The sequence below is a fragment of the Anguilla rostrata genome, chromosome 7 (genome assembly GCF_018555375.3).
Source record: "Anguilla rostrata isolate EN2019 chromosome 7, ASM1855537v3, whole genome shotgun sequence".
Lineage (NCBI taxonomy): Eukaryota > Metazoa > Chordata > Actinopteri > Anguilliformes > Anguillidae > Anguilla > Anguilla rostrata.
Window position 1 is genome coordinate 11,900,274 of NC_057939.1, and position 26,501 is coordinate 11,926,774.

At 42.2% G+C, this 26,501-nt stretch overlaps 1 protein-coding gene across 2 annotated transcripts; it reads right to left on the reverse strand.

Moving 5' to 3' along the window:
• Window positions 1–1,296: 1,296 nt before the first annotated feature.
• slco1c1 (solute carrier organic anion transporter family, member 1C1) lies at window positions 1,297–25,926 on the reverse strand. Of its 2 annotated transcripts, XM_064342815.1 has the most exons (15): window positions 25,496–25,926; window positions 20,944–21,104; window positions 12,231–12,372; window positions 10,745–10,877; window positions 10,068–10,189; window positions 9,442–9,591; window positions 8,953–9,051; window positions 8,237–8,485; window positions 7,438–7,602; window positions 6,839–7,034; window positions 5,970–6,135; window positions 4,262–4,473; window positions 3,467–3,531; window positions 2,822–2,939; window positions 1,297–2,265 (listed from the first exon to the last, which is right to left on the reverse strand). In XM_064342815.1, the coding sequence occupies exons 1-15, from the start codon at window positions 25,521–25,523 to the stop codon at window positions 2,040–2,042; spliced, it is 2,232 nt and encodes a 743-aa protein (XP_064198885.1). In that variant the 5' UTR covers window positions 25,524–25,926; the 3' UTR covers window positions 1,297–2,039. The 2 variants fall into 2 exon arrangements, with proteins under 2 accessions (XP_064198885.1, XP_064198886.1); XM_064342816.1 differs by lacking the exons at window positions 12,231–12,372; window positions 20,944–21,104; window positions 25,496–25,926 and having other exon boundaries at window positions 10,068–10,124; window positions 10,745–10,770.
• Between the last annotated feature and the right edge of the window lie 575 nt (window positions 25,927–26,501).

Genomic DNA, 26,501 nt, shown 5'->3' on the forward strand with positions numbered 1-26,501 from the left:
CTGTTAGAAGCCAGAGTCCTTAAGGAACACAATAAATTAACTGCTTGTCTGTCATATTAACAAAGTTGGGCAGGATTACAACCCAGAACTCTTGGCACTGTAAACAGGAAAAATAATCCCTTCCTGTCCTGGGGGTCATGAAATTTTAAAAACAACTTGTACTGCAGATGGTAGATTGTTCTTGCAGAGTCTTAATTAAAACAGAAACCTGCAAGGTTCAAGACAAAATGCTCCCCAACCTGGACATTTTTAGGCCAAACATCATGAATGGAAGAATCTTTAATTTGAGTTTTTAAGTTCATATATCTTAAAGAGTTTAACAACAAATTTTAAATTTTAACTGATGTCCTCTGTTGGAAATAGTACTGAACCTAACTTAGGTTGAATCCTGCGTAGCCTTACGTTTCATTTGTGACTTTTTCGTCGGAATGTTCTATGCAGTGTTATGCTCCACAATTGGAACAATAGGTTCATTGTGTTTCTCTTGCAGTTATTTACCTGTTTAGTTCACCTTGCCTGTCCTTCTGTCCTAACATTCTATTTTACCCTTGTTTACTGTGCACTATTCTGTTTTTATTTTTGTCTCTTACAGCAAGCCCTTGAAAATAAGGATATTCTATTAGAAGAGGCTTATCCTGCCCAGGACATTTGATATAAACAAAATGTACAGACCAAGAAGTGTTATGTCAGGATACACACCAAATGTGTTTAAATCAATGTATTACTCTTGGAGCACTTGTGCCTCAGTATATACAATCTCAACAAAAACACGCATACAATCAGGTAATATGGATACAATGAGGTATTTCCCAAGGCTTAAGTGTAGAATCTCAATTCAGTAACGGCACTGCACGTTGGACAACTCGCTGCGACACTTCCATTATGCTTGTCTAGGTCACATACTTCAGCACTTCACTAACATTTACAATGGGATTATAAGAGAAAGCGGTGATACATACTACATTGACCGTCTTCTGCAAATAATACTGAACAGAGAATAAGAATACTTAATGATGAGCACTGACTCATTTGGCCAAATTGGGTCTTACGAAAAAATATCATATTGGCAAAGCCCTGCTCTGCTCTGTTTTTTCAGCTGTGCAACTGGTAGCACGCAATTCCGTCACCATGTGACCTGGTGGCTGCTCTTTCTGAATAAATAACAAGCTAATTGCCGATGACAAAGCTGTTATTAAGACCAATCGCAATGCGTTTGATGCAAATGAACAAATTACTGCTTTGAATGAATGCAGCGTCATCACAAGTCCTTCTGCAGACAAAGCAACTAATCACAAAACAAGCTGGGGCTGTGATATCCAGCTGGTACAAATGCACCGCATCCCTATTAGTAAAAAGACTAATTGAGATGATTCCCATTACCTGAATTAAGGGGTCTGTAATGGCTGTTTAGTAGGTGACCTGATGAAGAGCTCTCAGAATCTTTCTGCTGAGTGACTGAATTACAGGCCTTTGAAAGTCTTGCAGTAAACTGGCCTATCCTAGACATAAATAGGCGTTATCCTGTACACAAATGACTTGCCGCGGATAATGTCTTTTTTTTTAATGGACACGCAAAAGCAGAGGAGTATTTCCACAGTTGCAGCACTGTACTGAATTTAAACCAAAAATAAGAGGGAACAGGAAAACAGCTAACTAACAGATTGCATAACATTAGCAGAATGTTGTGTACAGTGCTCTTAGAAAAATACACAAACTAGGCTATTGCTTAGGTAAAAAAAAAAAACAAGTTTCTATAAACACTATTTTGAAATCAAATACTTGTTCATAAAATTAAATACAAAACAATTTTTTTGCTACAAAAGAATGAGTTCCTTTTTTTTTTTTTTTTTGCAAAAGAGCATATACATTCAAGAAAAATTATTTCAATTATATTAAAAACAACCTTCGTTTATTTGCACATAATCTACACAGGTCCTGTACAAATATATAATTTATGTCCTATGAAACGCGTCCGGCGTGACCCGGGGCTTTCTTCCGTACGTCTGCCACGCTTCGACCGCGTGGGAACGCTGCGCGAATCACAACCGCGTCTCCCGGTGCGGGTCGCACCCCGGGGTCTGCACGGATTGGTCGCGGGAGAGGGAGCTGGCCTCCTCCTTCCTCAGCGACTCCGCCTCCGACCCGCCGTTGGCCAGAGCGCTCTTCTCCTCCTTCCTGATGTGTTTCCGCAGCAACAGGAACCCCGGCACGCACAGGAGGAAGGAGACGGTCCGCAAGCCCAGCGTGAGGCCCAGGTACACTATCCTGCGGGTGGCAGGGGGGCGCAGAGAGAGGGAGAGCAAGGGAGAGCGGGAACTCTGGGTGACAACAGCAGTCTTTTCAGTCTCAGCATATCAAACTCTCCAACAAAGGTCTATCCTTTCAAAGCAGTGCCCCAGTGATGTTCAAAAAAGAACAGAAAAACCTCACAATGGTTTTAAAAAGGTAGTAAAATTATTTGACTGTCTCTTGTAATTGTTATAAACTCTTCAAGAAGCCAAAACCCAACCATGTTCTTTCCTGTGATACTTGTGAGATATGGTTCTCTTAAGTACAATTTAAGTAGAAGATCTTCAAATGAGTGTCAGGTCACTGACAGCACTTTAACAGAAGGGTGTCACAATGACTGACACTACTTTAGGGATGTCACAGAACTGACAGAAACAACAGGGGTATCAGACAACTGAAAGTACTTCAACGGAGGGGTTTCAGGTAACTGACAGTACAGAACTGACAAAAACGGAGGGGTTTCAGGTAACTGACAGTACAGAACTGACAGAAATGGAGGGGTCTCAGATGCCTGGCCTCAGCTCGACGGTACCTGTAGGCCGTGGTGTTGTAAATCCTGCAGGCCCCTTTCCCTCCACACCTCTTAAATCCCCACTTCAGGCACGTGGTGTCGATGATCGCTCCAAAATATATAGGAGCTGGGATCCCCGCTGTGGTACCACAAACCAAAGAAGAAGACCATCATTTAGCAAAATTCCCAAGACCGCATCATCAAAGTCAAACACTGACTGGGCTGACCATAAACCAAAGAAGAAGACCATTGTTTGGCAAAATCCCGAGACCACATCTAATTCAAACACGGGAGGGCTGATGGGAAGAGGGACTGTTTGGCACCTTTCCCTTTAATGAAGCCCCTGCTCCTATGCTGCGCTCCTTGAATTGTACCGAGGGGCTAAAATCAAATCAGATTTCAGCACACAGGCATGCTAAAAACAATAAACCTTGCAAGTCAGAACAAGTCCGCATTGCATAATAAATCACTGGCAGATTCTGAGCAACTGACTCTCCCTCCGTGCTGCAGTGCTCTGATTGGTTTGAATTCCACCGCTGATGGTGTGCAAAAACTGAGCCTTTGGCAGACCATTCAGGGTTGATATAACTTGATATTAATCACTGCACATGTTAATTTAAAAATAGTTTATTTAAAAACTTTATTTGAAAATTTCTCAGGGCTCACCTAGGGTTCTCGTAGCCAATGTGTGTAGACCCAGCGCGAAGGATTTAAGTTCAGGCTTGATGCATCTATACAAAGAAAATTATCACTGTAAAACGTATGGAAATGATGAATCTGTGTGTGTCTTCATGTGCAATAAAATAACATTTCACAAATGAGGACTATTAAATTAATCATAACAAGACCAGGTTAAAACCTAGTATATGGCTGGACCGAGCCGGCCAACGTCACAGACATGCGCGGTGTAACTTTATCACACACTCAGTCGGTCAGTCAGTCAGTCAGTCACAGACATTCGCGTTTGTAGGGCTGGCCCCGCTGTTGCGGTCCAGCCAAAAAATGAAAAAACAAGGAAATGAACCGTGCTCTTACCTTACCTGTGTTATAACAGTATTACACAACACACTTTTCATAACAGAATTATCCTCACCACTTAGTTGGTCATTGTGGGATTGGTTTCAGATTGTTTCTCATGATTTGAACATTCTCCAAAACAGCCTAAAACATGATCGCCCCAGTGGTACACAGCTGGTAAATTTACCCAAACCCCAGAGGGGAACCGTAAAATCCGGTTGGCCACAGCTGGCACAGGAATATAATTAAAACATTATATTCAAACAAACAAAAAACTTACAAGAGTGCAGGTCACTTTTTATAACAATTAGCAACAATAAATCTTGCTCCACCATAGCTTTTTTCCCCCTAAAGAAGCAAAGTGCCTGGTCCTCAGTTATCAATGCGACAACACACCCGAGAGCGCGTGTGGTTGCCACGGTAACACCCAGCCGCAGAGCTCACCTGATGAGCAACACGTAGCCGGGCGTACCGCCCAGCGATATGATGAAGGAGCTGATTACGGAGAGGGCCAGGAAGTAGGGGAAGACCCGGTCGCAGCCCTCCCGGGCCTGGCAGTGGCCCACCGCGGCAGTGAGGTTCCCGGGCACCGAGCCAATCGCTGCAGCCGCCGCCACCGCCGCCGCCGCCGCCACACACCTGCAGTGCTCAAACACCTGGGAGCACAGGCACGAGAAGACCCAGGATCCCAGTCACGCACAGGCACGAGAAGACCGAGGATCCCAGTCACGCTCACACAAGGTTTAGGCAACAAAGAGCTGGTGCTTCATTGCGGGTGGCATTAGGCTGACAACTAACAGTAGCCAGTAAGTCACTAGCTTGGAAGTAATTCCTCAGCAATCAAAAAACATAACAGCACTGCACAACATAAAGCATGCATCGAACTTGTGTTATTTTGTAACATGCAAAACGTTATAGTTGCTTGACTAGAGACTTGTTTTTGCATAGTAGCTACACTAGCTATGCCATTTTGTAGTGGTATTTCTCCTAATTGATAACTTTACTGTGTTTTTTTTTCCTATTATCCTTCTGAAACTTCTCACTTTTGAGGATCTTGCCACTGGAAATTGCTCTGGTCATCTGTATTAATCCATACCAATAACTACACAAGAGCAGTAATGTTTCAGCTTCACCTTATTTCTCCTTTACATTGGACTGATAAATATGTACTTTTTCACCTTTTTCTGAGGGAAAGTTCAGGAAAGTTCACAGTTCAAGTTCCAGCTTTACAAAAGAGACTACTTATGCTTTAATTTTAGAAACTAAGAGTATGTTTTTGTATTTGTGCTGGCCTGTAGTTTTTTTATTTTTAAATACTAGTACTTCGTTATAAAAACACTACTGTGAAGGAACTGTTTTGACCCTAGTCGGGATTTAAGATCAAACAAAAATAATAATCTGGTGTGAAACACTTTGATGTATTTAAACATAGATTGCTCATATTAAAAAAGACGTTTTTGTATTGGGAACATTCCAGAGATTTTAAACAAAATGCACGTTAACCCTTATGTGATCTGGCCAACCAATGGTGTAACTTCATCACTCACTCACTCAGTCAGTCAGTCAGTCAGTCAGTCACAGACATTCGCGTTTGTAGGGCTGGCCTCGCTGTTGCGGTGCAGCCAAAAATGGAAGCACCAATGTAAAAGCACTTATTATGGTGTTTGGCCTGCACCATTTTTAACAAAAGTTGCTACTACTCGTCATTTGACCTGTGGTTCCTCACCTGCTTTACATGGAACATATTAACCTGGCACATGCGCTTCTGCCCACTGTCCCCCTTTGATGATGTCTTTTCCTCAGAGTTCTAAGCCGACTTCACCGTATGAACCATCAGCAAGCGGAGCTAGTTTCCCATAAGCACATCTCAACAATCACCTCTCGTTTTAACTCACTCAAGTGGCCTTTTTTCACACATCAGCCATAATTAGAGCACATGCATGCTGCGTGTGTTAGGTGCTGAATTAAAGGAACACCAACCCCTTTGAGGTTACCTACCGCTGTTTCTATTTTCTTGGTCACTATACATATACAGGTATTCTCCATAAACATTAGAATACTATGAATATTCATGTCTGCACTACAGAAACCCAGTCACATGCATGCATAGCTACTGTATGAAGGTATCTGAAGAATGACAGGGTGGCCTTACTGTGCTTTTCCCAGATCCGCTGGAGGACTGACAGCCAGCCAGACAAGGGGAGATGTAGGTCATCCCATTCTCCCCACACACAGGGTCCCAGTCCTTCCCAGAACACAAGCACCCAGAGTTGCAGTCTGCAAACAGCGCCCTCTCATGGTAAGATATTCCATCCACTCTATTAGCGTTAGTTCATGTAGAGGAGGAGACAATAAATTGGTCCTTAGTTACATTTATCTGATACATCATTTTGAATCACAAATTAATATTTGCCATAGTAACTATCCGTAGCTATGCTATTAGCAGGCTTCACTGGTTTGGCACAATAACAGCAGCCATTTGATAGCATCGCAGAATTCTACATCATGCTAACCAGCAATATTAGTTATTAACATATTATTAGTTAGGTTTTTAATTAGAAGCCTCGCTGTGTCAACACGAGAACCAAAAGCTAAGAGATGTTAGTGTAAATATTCAAGATCTAACCTATTAATGTATTCCTTATTTGTTTTACACCTTTCTTTTGTGTCGTCTAGAAAGTTCTGGGGTGACATAGCTCAGGGGGTAAAAGTGGTTGTCTGGCAGTCGGAGGGTTGCCGGTTCGATCCCCCGCCCTGGGAGTGTCGAAGTGTCCCTGAGCAAGACACCTAACCCCTAACTGCTCCCAAAGAGCTCACTGGTGCCTTGCATGGCTGCCTTTCACCATTGTGAATGGGTGAATGACGGGCATCAATTGTAAAGTGCTTTGGATAAAAGTGCTAAATGAATGCAGTCCATTTGCTATGAAATGTATTATTGTTATTATTATTATTATTATTATTATTATTATTATTATTAATAATAATAATAATAATATTAGTCAAGACTCCCTACAGACCTACCCCTTGTAAGATATGGTTATCCCTGCAACCTTGGAGTTCTCACAGCCCATGGCAAAGAAGAAGAGGGACAGGAAGTAGCCCAGGAGGGAGGTTCCAAATGCAAACTTGGCCGCTCCCATGATACTCAGCTTGAACTTCTTCATGATCACACCCCCCGAGAATATCCCCAGGGCCACTGCCGGGATATTGATGACACCTGCGAGGGCAGCGCACATTTAGGGACACGGTGGAAGAAGGGTACCCGACTGCCTGTGCGCCAGTCACGTTGGCAGACAGGACGCTCGCTTCATAAATGGGATCAACTCCCTCATTTACATCAAAGCAATTTCAAACGCAATTAAAGTGAAGTGGTGAAGCCAGGAGAGGTAAAAAAAAATACGTTTCATGGATGAAAGGAGTATCATCCACCACGCCCCCCCCATTTAAAAATCTATATTACTATTCAAAATGCACATCAATGCACAGCTTCAGAGACATGCATCTTTTGACAAGCAGTCCCATTGTTATCGCCCAGCTCTCGTCGCTGTGGACACAAAAACCATCTGTGCGAACAGCCAGAGGGTGAGTTAAATATATAAAGAGTTAAGAACTTGCCCTACCCATCAGGAAGTTTGCTTTCGACGCCGACTGCCCGTAATGTTGCTCTATGTATTTGGGCTTGTAAGTGACCATGCCGATCAGGGAGTTGAACTGGATGATAGTCACACACAGGTAAATGAAGTATACGGGGTTTCCCAACAGGCTTCTCAACGATGGTAGAAATTCTGCAAAAACAAGAATTTTTATTTGATTTCTATTAATAATCACTGCCAGATTCAGTACAAAATTTTTTTTTTTATTAAATAATGTTAAATAATAATGCCTCACATGATGTAAATCACTGAATGGTTGAGGAGGATCAGTAGTACATTTTAAAATGACTGCATATTATTTACATATACAGTCATGTATTACCATAAACTTAAAAATGTATTTTACTGTACATTCCACTGACTAACACAGATGAACTACTCTCCGATAAAACACACATCTTCTGCATCCATTAGAGATTCAAACCTGTGAATTTTGGGTTAAAATTTGATATCCTTACACTACCCGCTACTCCACACTGCCACCTGTAACTGACATAATCTTCAAACAAAAAGCTCAAGCCCTCAAGGCCCAGCAAGAGAGCCTGTGTGAAAAAAATAGTATGCTGAAGTATACCTGAAGTTTACTATTCCATACTTAAGAATACTTGAAGTATAATTAAAGTCTACATCAAGTATGCTTAGTATACTATTGTTTCACATGGGTGGGCTAATGTGACCTCGGTGGCAAACAGGATGGATTCCCAATGTCAGGGATTGCCTTACAGAGGTTATATGAGTTCAACAGCGATAAAATGTGACTGTTTACCTTTTGCCATTTCCACAAAGTTGGTGGGTTCCTCTGGCCTGTACTTGGCCTCTCTGTGTGGAGAGTCACTGATGAAGTAGGACCGCTCCGGGGAGCACTTGGCATCCAGCTGGGACGGTGACGCCGGCAGGGACTTGGGCAGAAACCAGAAAGGGATGGCAGAGAAGAGGGTGATGACGCCAGCAATCAGATACCCCAGCCACCAGGCCCCCACCCAGCGAGCGTCCCCCGGGGTGATGGTGATGCTCTCTGAAAGGGACACAACAGAGCATGCTCAGGGAGGTTTCATGCGCTAATAAAGATGGCTACCAGAACAATGAAGAGCCAGCATATTAGTATAACTGCCCAGCCTTATGTTCTAAACAGTGTATGGTCTTTCCCCTAAGATTCACAAGGACACCGGCGTTTATTCAAATATATAAATGAATGAAATGCTGTATTTTTTTCTGGGTTTGTTTAAAGCACATTAAACCAGATTAAACAATGACGCAGCTTTCCAACTGCAGGTGCAGAGCTGGCCAAGTTAGCCAAAATGCTTGTGATATTATGCAGTTCCGTTTGGAGGAAACACAAAATTCTGGAGCAGATCCAGAGGGTAAAGTCGGTGTTTTGCTTAGGAGACAGCATCTACATAATACAAGCAGTATACTAGCATGAACAGCTGTAAAGTATGGTGTTACTGGTATGACAAGGCCTTTATTCGCTCTTGGACTCACCCATGTCAACAAATCCAATGTCTACGTATATTTTGGCACATAAAGACCCCAGTAAATAGCCAAAAACTGGACCAATTATGGAGATTGTTTGAACGCATCCTGAAACACAGAAATTATAAGCCAGCATGAGTTTCAAAACCAGACTGCAAAAATAGCAAGAGAGGTGACAATCTTAGTTTTCTGTTCAACTGAACAATATTTGCATGAAGATTAATTTTGAGAAGCCACACAAAATTATGCCTGAGAAGCGGTGTAACAGGTGGTGTCATAGGTGGTGTAAATCTGTCATAACACAAAAGCTAACGTAAAACCATGAAAATGTAAATCTTATCAAAAAAGAAAAAAGTGAACAAATCCATAGACTAATAAAATAATGCACGATATCAACAAAATTTAACAGTGTATGATGAGTAGTCATCTGCTTTAGTGAGAACTTCCGATGATTTAGCCTTTAGCCAACGTGCTAATTTGTGTACATGGAGGCATTACCGATGTAGAAGGCTGCGTTTTCCTCGCGGGCATAATCGTCGATGTATGATATTCCCAGCGGCTGCACTGGGGTCTCGCCGATTCCACGCAAAACGTTCCCCAATAAAACATAGGTCCACATGGAGAAGCTGGACTCCCGTACACACCCTTCTACGGACAGAGGAACAGAAGACAGAAAAACAGGCAGCAATGACTAGAAAGTGTGACAATAACTTCTGTGGAGGCAATGCAGCAACACTGAAATTCCCTCAAAGACTTTTGATCTACTCGCCTCATAGCAAGAAGGTACCGGGTTCGAATCCCTACCGAGGACTTTTTTGTGTGGCGCTTACATGTTCTACCTATGTCTGTGGGGTTTCCACTGGGTACCCCTGTTTCCTCCCACAGTCCAAAAACATGCAGCAGGCTAATTGGAGACTCTAAATTGCCCATAGGTGTGAATGTGTGAGTGAATGTGTGGGCTCTGGATTGGCTGGATTTTCTCTCACCCACTGCATGCTGGTTAAGGCTCAAAATACAAAGACTGAACATAGAAGACCCATGAACTGTAAGCTCAGTGCTCCACGTCTGAAGAAAACGTGACAGCGGTAGCACTGCATTGTGGGAGTGGGAGCGACGCCTCTTACCTGTACCGGGCAGTTCGGGGGTCCCGTCGCCTGCAGGCAGAAGGTCAGGTGAGCTTGCTGGACATGGAGATAGGTTATTGGTTGAGTTCACTGAAGATCTAATTGATGTTTCGAACTTATAGCTGCGTACAAAACACCAATGCGACTGTTTAGCGGGGGAGGGGAGAAAGCACCACGTACCATTAGATACCATTAGACACACTAAAGGAAATAAGAGCAATTACAGGAGCAGACCGCATTTGAGTACACTTGCAGCAAAGACGGATGTTCCACAATTCCACCTGTGGTCTCGGTAATTTATATCCTATTTTTTTTTCTTTCAATATATGGTTAATCTATACCATTTATTCGTAAAAACATGGCGTGCAATTTCCTTTATGAATGTACTGATTAAATGCTTCTGCCTGTAATGTAGGCAGATATTCTAATAAAACTATATCATACAGCACAGCTCATTGCATCCAGTAATGTATGGAAGCAAATAACCTGATCAATGCAATTAGAGGGAAATACATACATAGATAACAAGGTCAAGCTGTAAGCAGTCTATGAACTGAAAGGCATTATAAAACAACAGCAGTACATGTCCACTGGCACAAATCTAACTTGATTATTCTCTATCCGCTGTCTGAGGTCTGAAAGCAAAGCCTACATCCTAATAACTTTGACCAACTCACCGTCCAATAATGAAGTGCGGCATCGCAATTAGGAATGTCCCAATAGACATTAGGAAACAGCCAATGGCAATGATCTTTGGTCTGTGTAGTTTGGCTCCAAAGTAACTCACGAATGCTATCACCAGCAAATTACCTAGGGACATGCACGAGAGAATATTTTAGAAGGACGGCTGATCTCTGTACAGTGCCAAAAAGGCTTCCATTTTTGTGCCAAAAATCTCAGTTGTGCCACCACTATTGGCTGCTGGGTCCTAACCAGAAACATGACAACAAAAAGGCCAGAATCCAAAATCTGAACTGTGAGGATAATGTGGTTTAACACGCTCTTTTCCTTTTTCATAGAAAGCCATAACAACCACTGAGCACCAGCCAAGAGGAGGTGCCAGAGGTGAACAGCTCTCTGAAAGGGGTCAAAAGGTAGCCCTTTTTTCCACAGTCACTAAATAACTTTTGTGGCAGTCACTGTTCACACGTAAAAGTTGGCTCATTTGGCTGAATTGTGAGGTCCTTCCACACTGGAGCACCAAGAAATTAAGTTACACTTGAAAACGGCATAAAGAAAACAATGTCTATAGCAGAGCAGACTGAACAGAAAAGTAGTTATCTTTTTGTTTTTACATTTGGTGTGAACTCTAGCTTTTAGTGTGCAGTTGCATTCCACCTGAAAAGAAATTTGCAAAACTCCTTTTGAAGCTCAAATCAAATTTGGCCCTCCTAAACTTGGGCTTGGTGGACTGGTGCCATGAGAACAGTCAGGGGGACACAGGTGATGTGGCTGTGACAGCCAATGGGGGAAGAAAAAAACACAGACTCTTTAGTTAACCTAATTGGCTGAAATAAATCCCGCCATGTTGCTGGGACCGCTGCTCTGTTCCTATGGAAACATCGCCGGCTGAAACGTGAATGCGGCGACAGCGAGCAGCCTCTGGAACTGTACGCTCCTGATCGGGTCGCCGGTTTGAAACACACGGTGACCATACAGTGCAAGCAGGCACTTTAATGGTGCACGAGTGCACAGATAAAACCAGGCCTTTTTTTTTTTCTTGTCTGGAGAACGTCTGAAAGTTTCCACTTTCGCTGGTGCAGAGATTGACAGCGCGTGGCATTTTACTACAGAGGTCACGAAAGCCCATCACATCGCGTCCATCAGTAATTTATGGGGGTCTGATTCTGCACAAAACACTTGTCAATGGAGCTCACCTTGATAAACCGGGATCTGTGGTTACACCAGAAGATATTTTTGCTCACTGTATAATGTGAGTAACACTATTGAAAAAGTGTTTCTGCTGAAGTCTAACTGCGGTGACTCATTATGAAGACTGTAATTTGGAAACAGATTTAAATGTATTCTCTACATGTGTCCTCTACAAAAGATAACACAAAATAATTCTGGATGCGTGCTTACACCCACCCAGAATGTTCCATACACTTAACAAAAAAAAAAATCTGCAAGGACACCGGAGTGGCACACAGAAATGTTACATACCTATTTCGAAGCTTCCGTCAATAACTCCAATTAAATAACTGGGAATATCAAACCGTCTCTCCAGCTGAGTTATAGTGCTTTTCAAGTAGCTTCCAGACAAGGCCTTAGCAAAATAGGCAAAGGATAAGGCTGCAAGAAACATCTAGAAAGAGAAAAAGAGAGACACTTTTTAACTTTATACAATAGTGGATAAAAAAAACATTGGTTTACCATACAATTAACTCTAAATGATGCTACAGTACTGTAAATCGTTCTGAAATTCTCAAACTTACAGAACTTCTTGTTTTTACCTTTCTTTAACATTGCTTTGACAAGCCTTGTCAAAAGTGAAAATGACATGTTGGGCAAGAGAAAGCGAGAGAGAGCGAGAGAGAGAGAGAGAGAATGAGAAACAAGGGGAGTAGAGAAACACACCTCGCTTTTAGATCCCATTTATTTAGCACCCAGCAGTAGGAGAAAGAAGAAGAAAGAGACAGAGAGAAAGAAGCTTCAAAAACCCAGTGTTTTTTTCTTTGACATGTACCATAACATGGCCCAGGTTCAAACGCGATATAAAATTACGCTTAGACCAAAGTCACGGAGAGAAATGCACATATACAGACTAAAAAGATCAAAAATCCGGAGCGTGAGGAAGCATGAGCCGTGTTTCCATAGCGGCACAGCTCAAAGGCAGACTGGACAGAGTAAGGATTAGGAGGGAAAGTCTAGCACATCTGACACATCCAGCCAAAGACAGGCAGTGACTCAGGACCGATAATTGGAAACAGCTGATGGTCCATGTTGGTCTGCTGTAAGGGTTGAGAATAACACACGTGTGCTGGGTGAGCATGGGGAGCCTTGTTTTCAGTCCTGTATTCAGCAGCTGCCCTCGACCAGACATCCCACCAAAAGACTCTTCTTTTTTTCCTTTTTTTTTTTTTTTTTTAAAGTAGGAGAGTGTACGGATTTATTCACAAATACACCAGGACAGCTCTTCAGACTTCCCTTTTCGCAGAACATAAAAGGATCGCAAGGATCTTTGGATTTCGTGAACTGCTATTTTTTACAAAAATAAATGTCTATTTCAGATGCATGATTCATCATTTTTGTTCCGGCACACTTTTAAATGTCTTCACCACTGTATTTCCGGAGTGAAATGTTCTGCTAGTAGCTACTGTGTGTATAAATAAAATAATAAATCTCTTCAAGGTGGAAATGAACTCTGACTCAGATACAGAAAACCTTTTCACATTTCTCTTGAATTTATTCATGTAATACATATTTGGAGATTCAAAATCTGTCCTGGATTTTAACAGTAAAATACATGAACTGATATTGCTAGTTTTGGATCATTTACATTGACTCCCATTAGATTTTAGAATACAACTAAATATTCTACAACTGTGTAAGGTACTGTATAGCCTGGCTGGTTGCGATATTTCACAACTTTAATCCATCGCACCCCAAGAAAAAATTCCATTCTGATGACTGGAGTCAGCTATTCAATGTACCAAGTGGTAATCTTCTGACAACAGACCTTTGAAGAATATTAATTACCACATCTGAATAATTTGCTAATTATAACAGACACAACAAATTGTATTACTTTAACTGGCTTTTATTATTTTTACTTATCTAATATTTTTAGATTTGTACATTTTATACTATGTTTTCTTCAGCTGAACTGGAGCTACTGTAAACAGTCTATTCATCACTAAATTTCATGAGAAACATCTGGAGGTCAGACACCGTTCTTTAAACAAAACCTTCACCCCCCAGCAATACCAAAAATATCAGCAGGAGTCTATTTTCTTCAGTATGTCGAAACAGAAAAGTCATTTTGACCTATGTTTCCCTGTAAACTTGCCTTCACCAGTACCAGTCTCTTGTATGCTGTCTTTATAGCACAGCCGTGTGTCTGCAATCGGACGTCAGCGGTGCTTCCCTCACGCACAGGCCTAGGAGAGAGTCTGAAGCAGGGCTCTGAGGAAAAAGCTAGGTGAACTCGTCCCACACAAGGCTCAGAACTCCCCACCGGCCCCGGCGCATAACTCAACAATGCAGCAAGCCGCAGGTCCAACAAATCACCGGGGGGGAGAAAAGCAAACTCGGGACGGACAAGACGAGCTGACGATGTGCCCGGCCTACTGACTGCTTCATCCACCGCAGGCAGAGAAAGCTTCCACTGTGGAACAGCTGTTAGTACTGCGTCACTGCCAGCAACGAAGCAAGACACAGTTACCTGTGCGTAATGCAGCTCTGAATTACACAGGTAGGTTTGTTTTGCAAATCAGCGTACAGCCTGACGGGGGAAATAAATATTATCACATTCACATAAGCGAGAGCACAAACGGAATAGTTTGACAGCTCCTCTGGTACTCGAGACAATGGTTTTTAAATGACAATCATTTAAGTGCAGTTGTAGGCAGCTGCTTCCACATGTTGCAATAGCTTGATTCAGCTGGGAGGACACAGGTGTTTTCATGAGTTTAGGGCAGTTAATCTGTGGATTGCATCATCACCTTTTCATGTTTCAGAACATGATAATGTGCGGTGTCCTGCAGTGCGCCCTTTCAATTTAAACGCATTTCCATGTTTATTACTGAGTCCTGTGATTCTGCACAAGGTTCTCCACGAAGTGCAAACCATAGGGCCCTAATTATTCAGCATAAGTCCAGTAATTCTACACAGTTCTAGATGGAATTTCTTATGTCAATATCTATTGATAGCCTGAACCCAGACACCCCCCTCCATGCCTCTAGTATCAGAGTGGGTCCATGGATCTGAAGCCAAAGCTGCAATTAGAGGGTCACACATGCTGCAGTACCACATGCTCACCCCAGGGGAAATAAGGATAACCTTTTTTTTCTGGGGTCACATGAGGATTTTTATTCATCAGAAGAAAGCTCGGGACAAATTACAGAAAGTACATCGGAGATTTTCAAACGCCACAGCATGTGGCAGTTATATTTCCTTTATAGTTTCTGACCGCTAAAACAGGTCAGTATTATGAAATGCAGACGGGGAATCTCAGGTCCTGTGATGTTAGTTCTGAGGAGAACGGGTAGCAGAAAGCGGTTCTTCATTAGTGATGAGAAACTGCGGTGTGAATGTGAGAAACAAAGCGGCAAGTGAAGCTACTGACTGGTACACTGAACCAATCAAGACGGTTTAGCTGTGCACAGCAAAGCCCTATTTTCAGTTCAAACCAGCGGGTCATAAATGTGAAAAACCAATTTTGAGGCCTCACTAGTTCAGATGCCAGGCGACACTTTCATGTTTAGCTTAGTTCTTTCACACCTCCTGCCATTTCATATCAATGTCATCAATTAAGGCCGAAATTAAGGAGGGAACACGAGAGAAAAGCACGGCAGAGACCGGTAAGGACCGGCATCGTAACTAACCCCACCCCGCAGGTCGCCGACAACGCCGGCCAGCGCCCCCCCGCTTCTGCCAGGAAAACAATCAATTATCTCTGGTAACTCCATCTGGGCATGCGGTAGGTTGCGAAGAATACCGGCCTTGTTTCTACGGTTTCTGCAAAATTCAAACAGATTCAAACTAGGTCAGAGTGCCCTGGTCACGGTCCATGGTGCCATTCACTGTTTTCGCTGACTGAGGAGGCTTCAACACCCCACACAGAGCCCCCCCCCCCCCCTCATAGGACACAAGCCAGTGGGCGCTGGACTATTCTGGCCCCCTCCAAGCACGGGAGCCTTTTGGCTAATTGACTGACCCTAAACTGGAAATGCTTAATTCAGAAATTGGGAGCAGATGACAAATCCAGGCTCTTCTGACACACATCACGTTGCTGTTTTTTTCTTCTTCTTCTGTCTGAAATCATTGCAAGATTTTCTTAGTCATTCCTTCATTCTGTTTCACACGCCTGGCAGGTAATTTACAGCTACGGTTTCTGCAGTCTTAAATTAGAGTGCTATTTTATTTCAGTAATTCCTGTTTGCGCAAATCTCCTCCCATATCCCCGTGCTACTGCAATTGCACTTGCAGTATCTGGAGGATACAATTGATACTGCAGTATTACATTGTACAATAGTATTTCAAATGGAATTGCCTACAGTTCAGAATTTAACAAAAAAAAAATTTGTTGAAGAGTTACTTAAATGCAGTACTTGAGTAAAGTCAACTTCATGTAAAAAGTTGCTCATGTGGAATTATTTACATTGTATGTAAATTATATTACATTTTATTTTCACCTCAGCAACAGCCACTGTCAGGAAGTTAGTGAAATCTGGTGGTGTAGTGCATAGTTGGAGCAAACACTTGCAGACACTGCTGTCCGCAGGACCTGGAGTTGAGAAGTACTGATATTTCTCTGAAGTGGGCCAAAATAAATAGGGTTAAATAATACACATGGTCTCTAATCTAGGATTTCTACTAACTTTGTTAACAAAGTCTTGCACTATGCTAAGAAAGTAGCGATTTCATGGATAATTTACTGTATATCTTTGACAAGAATTAAATCAAATCTATTTGACATGTGTGCATTGTGTGAACTGTGTGACTGTTTGTCTTGACTTTCGAGCTCCACTGCAACAAATCCCACTCAGTTTTTACTGATATGGCAATAAAATAACTTGATGTTGCATAATTGGGATGTTTTAACCTTTGATGCCAATTCTTTTATGTATTAAACAAGCAGCAGCGAGAGCAGTTGAAACTGCTGGATTCAGCCATTTTCATTTTAAATTAGATTCTCACTTCCATGACCATTCTTTTGATTGTTGAAAGAAATTAAGTAATATGGCTTGTTTGTTGGCACAGGCAAACGCAGCATCAATTTACACCAAGAGCAGAAATTGAAATGCACAGCAAGTCTTAATGAAGCTCATTTGCATTGAACCACCAATCTAAATTAAGCTTATACTCAAGTGAATTCTGCCTAAATATCAATGGAACAGATCTTAATTATTGCTTGCTACCATTTCCTCTGAGCCAGCAGTTATATCTCATTAAATGTTCTGTGAAAGCTGTAACCTTATTGGTGGGAGAAATACATGCACCCAATCCCTGTCTCAAATTCAAACATGAACATTTCCCAGCATTCCCTGTGCTCTTGTAAATGCTTGGTGGAGCAACTATTGCCAGAAGCAATTAAACAACAGAACTACACTGCTTCTGTTCAGTGATAGAATGCAGAATATCAGCACAACCGATGATGTCACAAAGCACACAAAGCAGAGAGAGAATCAGTCACTCTGCTTGACAGTATGCACAGCTAACAAAAATGTAGCATAAAATATGACATCGTAAAAAAAGCACATTTACAGGGGTTGTTACATGTCCAGGCAAAGATCCAAAAGTTTTACAATCTGGGAATGTTTTCCCCAAGTTCAACACCAATGTTCTGAGGGTGAAATACAAGGATTCTATTTGTTGCCACGGTGTGGCGGAGTAACATTTCCATGAGACTTTCACATACTATCGGAATGTGAAAGTCTCATTCTGCATCACGGGGGGAATATTAAAGTGCCCTGCCGTTAGAAGGTGAAAGTTCTGTGTTATGGGCCAGTGCTCAGTGTGACCTGGCGTGGCATAATTAGCGTGTACTGTACAGGGAGGGAGGGTTTCAGCGGACAGGGCAGGTGACAGGACATCTTCACACACTCACTCTTCTCTTCTGGTCGTGTGAGCGCACGCGCGTGCCAGTTGTGACATTCGCCGTTCCTACAGGCCAGTAATTGCACAGCTCAGCTGGCAGACTGTGTCAAGACAAGAAACAGTGGCTGACAAAGTGCATTTTGGAGGATGCTTGTCCTAGTATGTGCCCCTCCCAAATTAAGAGGGGACACTGTAGCAGTGGCACATGCCTACAAATACAATTGGGCATCCCAAATCAGGGAATAAACTATGTCGTAGTAAGGTATACCCATAATGCACTAGTAGGTACTTCGTAACATTACTTCTAGCAGCAGGGTGAGTGGTGTGAAACTCCTACAAACGTTGTCTTCGCCATGCCATGTTCCATGCTCTACGGCAAAAACAGGAGGTCAGAGGTCTGCGACCTGTCAGTCAACATATCTCCCACTGAACGCGATGCAAGGCAAACCCTCCAGCGTCTCCACACACGGGGGAAACGGCGCTGGCTTGGCCCGCCTTGCGTGGCCCTGAACAGCCGCGTTACGAATCAGAACGCGCCCTTTCATTCGGGCGCTCCGTTCAGTCACTTCAGCCGTTTTTTTTTTGTACAAATGCCCTTTTCACAGGCAATACATTTGTCTAAAAGTACAGTGTGCTTTCGAACAGTCAACGTAAGCCTCACGTGCACACGGCACGTTCCTATTCACATTTCAGGAGGGGGGGGGGGGGGGAAATCCCCACGGGTGTTAAGAAAGGAGCCAAACTGTGAGACTCGTTATATTATTGCTGAAAGGAGCGCTAAACCATGACCTTCTCAGTTAAAAAGTTCTACAAATACACAAACACACATACGTGCCCACACACCACACATACAGTACAGTCCGTACGCATTTGGACGGTTACACGTGTTTCCAGTTTTGGTGACGTCGATGGACATTGCAAAGGCAAAGGATTTGCAACCAAGCACTAAATATGATGAATGTTTAATATTATGATAATTTGTCCAATTACTTTGGTCCACCAAAATGGGGGAGGGGCTATGTATAAAAGTGGCTGCACTTCCTACATGGTTCACCTGATATTGATGTAATTACATACAAATTAAAGCTGACTTTAAGTCTGTACTTAAACTTCATATTCATTGTTTGATTTCAAATCCAGTGTGCTGGAGTACAGAGCCAAAACAACAAAAATTGTGTCAAAATACATATGTACTGCACTGTATATATACACATGTGTGTGTGTGTGTGTGCGTGTGTGTGTGTGAATTTAGTTGCTTTAAAAGCAGATTATCTTTCTTTGAGAAGCTTTTTTCATTATTGTTTAATCCAGCAGTAAGAACAAGCCCTCTATTCTGGTTTCATCTACAGGAGCCCAAACATAATGTGGGGACTATTTACTGGCTCTGAAATATCCTCCAGGCCTTTCAATAAGGCTAGAGTCTAGAAAAGGGTTCAGTAGGTGCACAGTACAATGTGTTTTCCACTTTTATTCTGAGTGACTTCTCTTTCATAAAAAAATAAACACAACCTGCCATACTTTTTCATTAAAGCAAGAAATAAAATAAAACACTCGCTTACCATACCCTGGGCTTACCGGACTTCCAAAATGTCAGAGCATCAAGTTTTGGCGCACACCAGTTCTTTTGGGTACAAATTTCATCGAGTTGCATTTCACTGGAATCTGACACGGCTTACAGTTCACCGCAACTCACACAGACAGCAAGTCGTTCAAGGAGCTTTGCATTCTATGAACATTCACATCATTAAGCAACACGTTTAAAATCGGGGTTGGGACGCATTCCTATTCATTATCCACCACGGAAAGCTCCGGGGTTTGCTTTTTCCGCCACCCGGTCGTAATTTATGCTGGGAAACATTTTCATGTGTTCAGTTCGCAGGTTCTGGCCCCAGGAAATGTCCCCCTATCCGGAGAGGCTTGCAGGGACCAGACGGCACCAGGGTCCCCATGCGCTGTGGGCGCTGGTGAGAGAGAGGGGCCCCTACTCACTGACCCACTGGGCTCGGGCGACTTTGAACATGAAACAGAACCCCACTCAACTGCCCCAACTCCCTCACACCTTCTTACTCTCCAAAAGCACGAGCGGTTGACCCAGTGTGAGCCATAAGCAGTGGGGGAGGCAGAAAAACTACCATTGAATCACACCATTAAACAGCTCGCCGGGGGATGTGTATTTGTTCACCGTGCAGGGCGATCAAAAAACTGAAGCCGGAGCGGAACGATTTTCACTTTCCGGAGTGTTCTCCGCGCCCTTCTCCTGTTGTAGATCATCTGGTTGTGACTGGTCTGAACCTGAGATTCTGTGTGTGTGTGTGGGGTGGGGTGGGGGGGGGTGGGGGGGGTTAAGGGGATTATAATGGTACTGTGGACATGGCCAGTCACAGGAAATAGTAAACAGGTGAAGGATGATGTGCCCTGTCATTCCTCTGGTATGCCAGAAACTCTCCATTATTTGAACCAATGCCGCACACCTCACTGCATACCTCACCACATACCAGCACTGCATATTTTCAGGGGCAAAGAAATCACTTCTGTCATTTTGCTTATAATTGCCATATTTGAGATAAAAAGCCAAAGGCCGTCCAAGCCCACCCACCATAGTGAACAAATCACAGCTACATAGCTATACTATATCATTACAATAGCAGGGATAACCTTCATTTCCCATTTCATTTCATATTGTATCGGGGTACTGAATGTGCTGAGGTTTTCGGGTTTTTGTGTCCTTGTGGAATGCCCACGTTCCCAGTGTCAGGCACAGAAAAAGCATGAACGGTGACGGAATAGGACTTGTTTCAGGAAGTGACGCAGCACAGACCGATGCACTGTCTCCAGTACCTGCCGGAAACCGCAAAAAGTGTATACCTGAGTCAGTCGCTAGCGTTTTATAGAAGCATTTTCACCCTGGAAGCTGTGAACCAGGGCGCTGAGCATTCTTATAACAGCGTGCACACCCAAAACCATCACCTCCTCCTGTCCACCCATAGTGGGTGTGGACTGTGGGGTAGTAATCAGACACCAGGGCAATACACTAGAACAGTTTTATAGTAGAGCAGGTGAGAAGGGGAAGGGATAGCAGAAAGTTCTCACAGACTGGACAAATCTGTCCCCATACCTTTAGTTTAGAGCAACAGGGGCGCTGGCCCCTGGATGCTGAGGGTCCATTTCCAGGTGACCATCCCTCCTTGGAAAGAGGTTCCATGCTCCACAGAAAGATATCCTTTTCCTTGGGTGAAGTTTCCCTAATACAATTTCTTGGCATTGATGCATGCACCCCTGTAAAGAGATAATTGAGGCATGTGAATCCTTTGTAGTTACCAGTGTAATTATGGTCCTATCAACCAACAATGATGGCGAGAGGTCATTAGGCGAAATGTATCTGCAACGTTATGAACATGCTTATATAGGCGATACACCACTACTTCTTATACTGGGCACCAAAATGTAGTAATCAGACTCATAAAATTTCTTAAGCCATCATTTTGGAATAATTATTAAAAGTACAATATTAATGGAAAATCAATTGGAATTACAAAACCCTTGCAATAATACTTACTACCAATACGTATTAGGAATGTAATCTATTACTAAAGCTGTTTTATTCTCTGAATAGAATGGCTTCATCAATTTTATAAATTAAAGGGGTTTATTATTTACAAGGAAAGCGAAGGTAAGCAATAATACGAGGTAACCAGAAGGTAATATTAATGTGTGTAGAACAGCTGGTCGGAGAGTGGGAGCTCAAGCTAGCACACGTAGGGAAGAAAAGAACAATGAGTGTGTGAACAGAGGGAAGTATGAACAGGGCCTAAGCAGACCAACGCACATCATGCCACGCCCTGAGACAATGAAGAATGCGTACAGGTGAAATAATCAAATACTAAAAATGGGATACAATGTCACATTTGAATTCATTATTACTAAATACGAACCACATGCATAGATCCGTCTCATTATAAGAAAAAAGACAGGTTACTCAGAGAGAAATAATGAGCGCGAGGTGATATGGCCTCCTGTGGTCTGCGTATCTTGTACAGACAGTCTAGCGCATCAGTGCATTTTCAGCTCATTATCAAAAGAAATGCGTACAGTTACACTCATTGTAAAAAAATGCATAGGTCCACGTGGATGGCTAAGTGGCTATGCTCAGATGTCACAGTCTTAAGTAGGTGTTCTCTAAGTGTGGACAGAAAAACGTCCACATGTCCATCTTTGTTGGTGAAAAAAAGTTCACTCCGTGTTGGCAGTGTAGAACACAGGTCCAAGGAGGTGATGCATCATCTGGCCTTTGTCCAGGGATGGGTAACTTTGGGTAACACTCATAAATTAAACAAGCTGCGTTTGTTTTAGCAGCCTCCGACTTTAATGCTGGGTCTCGTAAGTGGCACTGCATCGTAAACGACGGTGGTAAGAGAGGCACGAGGTACGTGATGGGTGAGAGCCGAAAAGGAAAGAGTGGACGATGTTTCATCGAGAGTTTTTTTTGTTTTGTTTTATTGCCCTTTCTGGCCACCATCATAGGGAGGTCCCCTGGGCATGCCCTTACATATAGTATGCCTGTACAGACCCCTGGAAACTCCACAGGTGAAGCATAACTGAACTACATGTATGTGCACGACATTGTGTCTTCTACAGAGTGGGATGACTCCTGCTTCAGGATAAGGAGCCATTGGTCCAGCTCTCTAAAAGCCATGTGCCATTTTCATATGGAAGGGTATCGCCTCGGGAAGCCCTCCCGTTGAAATGGCACGTTTTTCTACGAGCAGAGATTAAGATGGGCCGAGGTCCCGAGGAGGTTGACAAGCAGGTGGGATCTTCTTCTCTACAGGGCCCTGTCCCTGGTAATTCCTAAGAGATTGCTCACGCCATTCAAAGCATCTTCCCCATTTACCTACCTACCCAAAGCATAAAAGGCAGTTACCATGATGCTAATTGGGCTAACATCCCACCAAACGGAGGATATGAGGATTTCTCCTCTTCAATAAATGCAAAAAATAAATGAAATCTCAAGTCACACAGCGGCCAAAATAACAGTGACATAACTGCATTACCCCTGCTGGCAGAACGCATAACTACAGCACTGTATCCCTGAGTGGGCTGTAGCTGTAGCCTTGTGCAACCACAGCTCAGGAAACACATGCGTATGAATGAAGAAAATAAACTCTATGGGCAGAGCTGAATGAGGTCATCAGTGTGAGATGCTTAATAATCAAGACAATCAGCTAAAATGAGCTTCCCCCTCCATGTAGCCTAATGCAGTGGCAGAGATCAAAGATCTCAACCCATTGATAAAAACAGACGCATCAATTAAAACCCCAGCTGAATTACTATGGAGAATCATGGTTTGGAACTAATAATGCTTATTTATCCAGGTAATTGAGATTTAGCTTGCTCAGTTGTTTCAAAGCGTAGTGCTGACTGCTTGGATTTGTTGCCGTCTTACGGTGAAGCCGGAAGAAAAAGTGTCCTGTGAAACTGCAGAATTAAACTAAGCCAATCTGAAGCTGTCCAAAGGACAGTAGTTCTGAAAAGGCTCACTTGTCAGACTCAGACTCAACACCTCTACATGGTAAAAAAATGATATATGCAGTACTCCTACACCTAGAGCGTTGTTACTGAAAGACATAAATTAAATCCAATAGATAAAGTACCAGAGACTACTGACACTGGAACTAAGGATGGGCAAAATGTGGACTCCACAAAAGACTGCTGACGTAATCAATAGCGCGGGAATACAAAGACCAGTCGGAACAAAGAAAAGTCACACGCACATCACACCAAGGCAAGAAGAAGAAACATGAGAATTGATTCTGACATCAGGTTTGTGCTATTTGAAGCCCAGCTTTTGTGGCATGCACATAATGATTTTTTTTTTTTCTTATGGAAACACAGACCCCTTTTGAAAAAAAATGATGTATGTATGTATGAGTGAGGTGGTTTACAGAAGTGTGTCGCTTATCAGATCCCCGAAGGAAAACAGACTGTGTTTATGGTGCTGGCAGGAAGTCAGTAAGGTTTGATTACACATGTCTTTCCCATAGATCTAAATGCAGATGTCACTTTAGTCCTTGATGTCCACTTTAATACATTCCTATTGAAACATAAGCCAGCTGAGCATTCATGACTGAAGCTCCTGCCATCCATACTGCAATAAGGAACCCTCTTTCAAAATCAATTATATATATATATACATATATATATATGTGTGTGTGTGTGTGTGTGTATACAGAGAGGGGTATTTGATTTCTTCTATGAAATTGGTGATATACAGTATTTTAGGCTATTGTGTTCAAGTACATATTAGTTAAAGACTGCAATTATCTTCAAGTATTTTGAGTATTTCCGGTACTTCTAAGATTTAATTACAGGTATGACTTTTCAAAATGTAGAATGAGTCACAAACCAATTGCCCTGGCCAAATCTTTTATTCTTAATACATCAATAAATAAACTATATGTCACTTATTAATGGCCTTTCATTACTGTACATACAGGCAAATAAAAAAAACCATATTTTCATAACACTGGTCTAAAGTATACAATCTGGTTCACAAGTAAATGCATGTAACTACCACACTTTTATGGGATTTTGATGCCTACACACTGGAATTCCTCAAGTAATCCTTTTTATAATTAGGATCAACAGTTGACCGGGATTACATAAATTCTTTCAATGTACATGGAAATGAAGTTTATACCTTTTTTTAAAAAAAGGTTTCTTGTCGAGCATACTGTATAAAGGTTTAAATACATATATAATAGACGACTCACATCTCAGCATGATAAACTAATTTTCAACAAACTGTACAGAAAAATGGTTGTGCTCTAAAAACTACATTCAGTTATTCATTTTCCCATATTATCTGATTAGCTCTCTACCTCTGTAAAAAAATTAAAAAATAAAATAAATAAAAAAACATGTAAATTCCGCATTCCAAATATAATTTCAGCATTTACAAGGCGCCATACATGTATGAAACACCACAGTTGGTAGACAGCCGGACACTCATATATGGTTGTTTAATAGATGTGAATAGCTTTTAAGGGTCAGACGTCATGACAACCAGCTCTGTATCCCTGACCACGCGCACTTTGCTTAATTAGCGCATGCATATTTAGCCGATGCCCACTAAAGCTCCAACACAGAAGACCACCCTTCATAACCAAGCTATTCTTAAACCCTTAAGAGTAACCACAACAGTCTTACTAATGTAAATAATAAAATTAAAAACTGTAATAGTATTTATGAAAAACGTAGTGGTTTTAACACAACAAATACATAATATTCCCCAATATTAACCAAGTAAAGGTGGATATTCACCAATTAAAACTAGGAAAAATAAGACGCCAAGATATAAAGGCAATGATCAAAGCAAAATTACCCGAAACGTGACTTAAATACACAGTATGGAAATATAATTAATTGGTCATTGTTCAATGTGAAACTGAAAACTGACCTTGCACTCACCCGCAATTACAAAACATCTTGGAAATGGTCGACCGATACAAATACTGTAAAGAGTTGACCATTTGTTACAGCGGATTTAGCTCAGTGTTCCAGCGCAAAGACGCGCGCTACTAATGGGCAAAATTATGATTCAAAAACTAGAAAGAAGCGCTTAGTTCTTGCCACACCAAGAAAAGTGGAAAAATGATACAATAACTTACCTTTGTCGTGTTTTTGAGAACGATTCATAAACTACACTTTAACTGTGCTTCGAGAGAGGGCTGGGGGTATTATACAAGCTATGGATTTGCAAGTATTCCCGATGATGGTGAAGTGCAATGTACAGACAACGCCGTAGATCTGATGTCACAAGCTTCACGCAGAAACTTCCCACAAAGGATGTGTTTCGAGGACGTCTTGAAGGTATTTCTCAGAAGTTCTTGTCAAATACAATTTTTTCCTTTTGGGGTTAATTCAGACATTGTTTCCAATAGAATAATCTTTGACGTCAATCAGCCAGGTTTAACAATAGCGTCCCCGAGGAGCGAAACAGTTTCAAGCCTTGTTTAGTTTGTGCAAGCCGCTTGAAGAATTGTGAACATGTGATAACGTTTGAGGGAGCGAGCGGGAGGGAGCCAGAGGGGAGCTTCTCAGCAAATGCGTATGGAATTTAATTTGCCTGCTGCGAATGGTTGCCAAAAGAAAATATGGGAAAACTTTTGGGCCATTCAACAAGTAACACGGCATGTGTTATAACATACATGGCGATAGGTTACGTGTGAACGAACTGTAGCGATTTGTGCCTGTTTTGTTTTTTGCGCGTTTCACAAAAGCGACTCCTAACGCAACAAACTGAATGGACGCTTTGCATCTGACCAGATAATTAATACGCGCCTTCTTTTCCGCATTATAATTAAAAGTGATAGACTTAGAAATTACAAAATAAATCCACCTTTCCATGAGTTTACCATCAATCATCTAGTGATCCTACACCACGTACACATTTAAAACCACCCGCTCATTATTGCTGCAGGAATTGATGATTGGTACATACGTGAATTTTACCTCAAGCCCCCCCCCGCCGTTCCCTGTGCTTCGTCTCCATGGAGACAAACCAGCTATGCAATGTTCCTCATAAAAATGTCTCTGAATATTATTTATGTTGATAGAGTTTTAGCAATAATGCACAGAGGGGTGACATCCAGTACCATGCATTATTTAGTGTAT

Coding starts and splice junctions, on each gene's coding strand:
- slco1c1 (XM_064342815.1), bottom strand. CDS start 25,523: ATGAATCGTTCTCAAAAACACGACAAAG. Junction 3,532..4,261: donor GGCTACGTGTTGCTCATCAG/GTGAGCTCTGCG, acceptor TTCTTTGTATAG/ATGCATCAAGCCTGAACTTA. Junction 2,940..3,466: donor ATTGGCTACGAGAACCCTAG/GTGAGCCCTGAG, acceptor GTGGTACCACAG/CGGGGATCCCAGCTCCTATA.